This window comes from Octopus bimaculoides, chromosome 6 (genome assembly GCF_001194135.2).
Source record: "Octopus bimaculoides isolate UCB-OBI-ISO-001 chromosome 6, ASM119413v2, whole genome shotgun sequence".
In the NCBI taxonomy this organism is placed as follows: domain Eukaryota; kingdom Metazoa; phylum Mollusca; class Cephalopoda; order Octopoda; family Octopodidae; genus Octopus; species Octopus bimaculoides.
Window position 1 is genome coordinate 25,270,327 of NC_068986.1, and position 4,116 is coordinate 25,274,442.

Sequence of the window (4,116 nt, forward strand, 5' to 3'; positions counted from 1 at the left end):
TGAAAGTTAGGAGGGGAAAAATTTGGATTGTGTGAACTTTCCTACAGTCTTCTCCCCACCCTTTCAGAAAACATTTTCCCCACAAATTTCTTTGATTGTAATTTATGTTGCTTGAAAGTTGTTTCTGTGAAATTTCATTAATATATATCCATTTATGAGGGAAAAATTGGATCTTGTTAATTTTCCGACAATCCTCTCCCCATCTCTTCGGAAAACATTTTCATCAGAATTTTCTTTATAATCATAATCTGTGCCATTTGAAAGGTTTTCCTATAAAATTTCATTAATATATATCCATTTTCCTGAAAGTTACGAGGGAAAAATCAGATCTTGTGAATTTTCTGAAAGTTTGTGCAAAATCATGTCTGGCCATGGGGGAAAATATCTATCTTGGAAACAGTTGAGGGTTGATAGCAGGATGGACATCCAGCCATAGAAAGTCTGCCTCTTTAAACTTTGACCCATGCAAACATGGAAAAGTGGACATTAAAATGATGGTGATGACATCTGTTCCAAAATGAGTCTTCTAAAGAAATTATTGTCATTATTAGGTTGAAACAGATGGAATCTTTTTACCAGGAGCTTATCATTGAAAAGTCTGCTCAGCAATGCCTCCGATCTGTTGTAACTCGCTTTCGAAAAACAACCTTTGATGATTTGAAAATTTTTCTTGGTATGTATATTTCAAAATGGTTATTTTAAAATCTTCATTTATTTATTTTTTTAATTACACCCTGGCAGCTAGGTAATTCTGAGGAATTTTTGCCTTTAGAATAAGCTATTGTAGAATAAGCTATTGTAGAATAAGCTATTGTCGAATAAGCTATTGTCGAATAAGCTATTGTCGAATAAGCTATTGTCGAATAAGCTATTGTTCTTGTAAAGGCAGTAAGCTGGCAAAGCCATTAGCACATTGAATAAAATGCTTAACGGCACTCTTGTGGGTTTTATGTTCTGAGCTCAAATTATGCCGAGGTCAACTTTGCCTTTCAACCTATCAGGGTTGACAAAATAAGTACCAGCCAGGTACTGGGTTCAAAGTTATCAACTTACCCCTCCTCTCAAAATCTGCTAGCCCTGTGCCAAAATTTGAAACTAATATTTGTTCTTGTCATCATGTGCCTCTAATCTCTTTACAGAATCATGTCTTGAGTACTTTCTGTAGGACAGCATGTTTAAACAGCTGTGAAACCATTTAAAATTACAAGAAAAAATGCTAGCAAGAGAAATAATATTCTTCAGATTATAAACCTGGAAAAGTACAGGACAAGTTGTTACTCTTGGAAAAGTAAAGGACAAGTTATTACCTTGTGAGTGAATTTGGTAGACGGAAACTGGAAGAAGCCTGTTATATATGCTGGTGGCATGCAATAAGCACCATTCATATGTGGGTCACTGCCAGTGCCATCTGACTGGCTCCCCAAGCTGGTGGCATGTAAAAAAGCACCATTCAAATGTGGTCAATGCTAGCCGCTGACCCCCCCTGCCCCAACTGGCTCCTGTGCCAGTGGCACATAAAAAGCACCATCCAAACATGGCAGATGCCAGTGCCGCCTGACTGGCTCCCATGTCAGTGGCACGTAAAAAGCACCTACTACACTCTCAGAGTGGTTGGCGTTAGGAAGGGCATCCAGCTGTAGAAACAGTGCCAGATTAGATTGGAGCCTGGTGCAGCCTCCTGGCTTGGCAGTCCCTAGTCAAACTGTCCAACCCATGCCAGCATGGAAAACGGACATTAAACACTGATGATTTTGTCCCCACTGCCATCACTTGACAACCGATGTTGGTGTGCTTATGCCCCTGTGACTTAGCGGTTTGGCAAAAGAGACTGATAGAATAAGTACTAGGCTTACAAAAGAATAATTCCTGGGGTCGATTTGTTCAATTAAGGCAGTGCTCCACCATGGCCACAGTCAAATAACTGAAACAAGTAAAAGAATAAAACCATTAATATTTACAGAAATCTGTTCTCCTTGGAGATATTTTTATCTGCATATTTATAAACTTAAAAGAATTTATTTGGCTAAAGGTATCTAAAAGAAAAGTTTGGCATTGCAGTAATGCTAATTGTAGCATTACTTTTCAAGACCTGTTGATATCAGTTTTGTTTTTGAAAGAGAATCTACTTCAGTTCAATTGAATTGTTTCAGATATCGTGGCTGACAGTTGCATCAAATTTCTGTTAATAGCATTTGTAGATGAACATTAGCTGAATGGTTATTGTATCTTAGCGATACTGATAGCCTTAAATATATAGTCTTCTATTAGTCTATTTTAGAATGAAAAAGTAATATGTTACGTAACTGGATATAGCATTCTTTGAGTAATTCTCCTTACATTTTAAGAACAGTAAAGCAGTCATACACATACACATACACACACACACATACATTCTCTCTCTCATGCATGCATGCACATATACTCATACACATTATTCATATATCTATATAATAGTCATATTCATTCACATATAGTCACACATATGCACACACATTCATTCATATATACTCACACACACTCACACGTTCATACACATGTAGCTGATTCTAATTATTTTTGCATTTTTTCAGATGATGATAAAAGCAAATGTGACCATATTGTACCTATGATGCAGGCGTCACCAACCCCAAGCAAACTAAGTGGTGTTCGAGTGCAGAATAAATGTCTAATGACATGGGGATTTAATTCTACAACATTCACTGCAGAAGCGCTAAATGGTAATGCATTTTGGTCAGTAAACTTGGAATGTAATTCTTCTCATACGGGTGATCTTGTGTCAAACTACGTATTTGGAGTTGGAATAGCATCTGAACGCTTATGTTACAAAGACCAAGTTGGATTTCATGAGAAGTCCATTGGCATAATTTGTAGCTCTGGCTCTTTCCAATTCTGTAAGAATGGAGCCTCAGAGTTTCTCATGGCATTACAAAAACCTCCACTAACAATTACAATTTTTGTACGTTTTGATTATGAAAACCTGATTGTCTTTGGATACAAATTAGCTAATAGCAGCTGGGATAATATTTTGTCAGGGAAAAAGCTTATAAAAGATCTTTCAACTGCTGAAAATCTTTATCCTGTATTTACGGTTAGTCAAAAAGTGAAGATGACTTTTTCTAGAAATGTTTGACCATTGATATTTTTAATATATATTTAATCTCTTATTTTGTTTATGATATTTGTTATAAACTGCTGGTTTTATATCTTACACACACACAAACATAAAATTTTTAAGTCATCAATAAATAACCGTTTCTTATGCGTCATATATTTTAATGTGTAAAGAATATCTGCATTGTGTAAGGCGGCGAGCTGGTAGAAAAGTTAGCATGTGAGGCAAAATGCTTAGCGGTATTTTGTCTGTCTTTATGTTCTAGGTTCAAATTCCGCCGAAGTTGACTTTGCCTTTCATCCTTTCAGAGTCGATAAATTAAGTACCAGTTGCATACTGGGGTCAATCTAATCGACTGGGCCTCTCCCCAAAAATTTTGGGCTTTGTGCCTAGTATAGAAAAGAATATCTGCATTGTTTACAACATTAATTAAAACGGCCATTAATTATTATTTCTTAGTCTCAAAGTCAAGATAACTTCTTGCCTCAAAAAAGTCATGGCCATTGCTTCCTCACCTGGCTGTCAAAGAAAAGAAGAAAAAAAAAAACAGATTTCTGAATATCACCTGCATCCTTGCTAATCTGAGAGGACTGATTCAGATCATGGATGCTGCTTCACCAACATAGAGTGAATGTCCACACGTCTCTCTAATTTGTTTGTTTGGATTTTGCAAGTCAGTATAAAATCCCAAATTAGGTTGACCAATGTTCCATAATCTGTAATATTCTTTATTAAGCTGTGTAAACAGTTTTCTTTGACTTCTCTCCACTGACTACCAGTAGTGATATATATATATATGATGATATATATATATAATATATATATATATATATATATATGATACAGAAATAAATTTATTTCTCAAACGAGTGATAATGCTATAGCTAGCGTGATCAGGATAAATTATCCATTTATTGCAGAAAAATACGTTACCGGTCAGCCCTAGCCAGTAACGTATTTTTCTGCATTATATGGATAATTTATCCTGATCACGCTATTTATAG

At 35.8% G+C, this 4,116-nt stretch overlaps 1 protein-coding gene across 4 annotated transcripts in view; it reads left to right on the forward strand.

The window, feature by feature from the left end:
• Window positions 1-3,994, forward strand: part of LOC106869479 (probable E3 ubiquitin-protein ligase MID2) — a 38,931-nt gene extending 34,937 nt beyond the window's left edge. For 2 of the 4 annotated variants that reach the window (XM_014915235.2, XM_052968648.1), the window contains exons 7-8: window positions 552-673; window positions 2,571-3,990. In XM_014915235.2, the coding sequence (XP_014770721.1) occupies window positions 552-673; window positions 2,571-3,130 (682 nt within the window). In that variant the 3' untranslated portion in view covers window positions 3,131-3,990. Of the gene's footprint in view, window positions 1-551; window positions 674-2,570 lie in introns of all 4 variants that reach the window. The other 2 variants (XM_052968647.1, XM_014915233.2) reach the window with 2 other exon arrangements.
• Window positions 3,995-4,116: the final 122 nt, after the last annotated feature.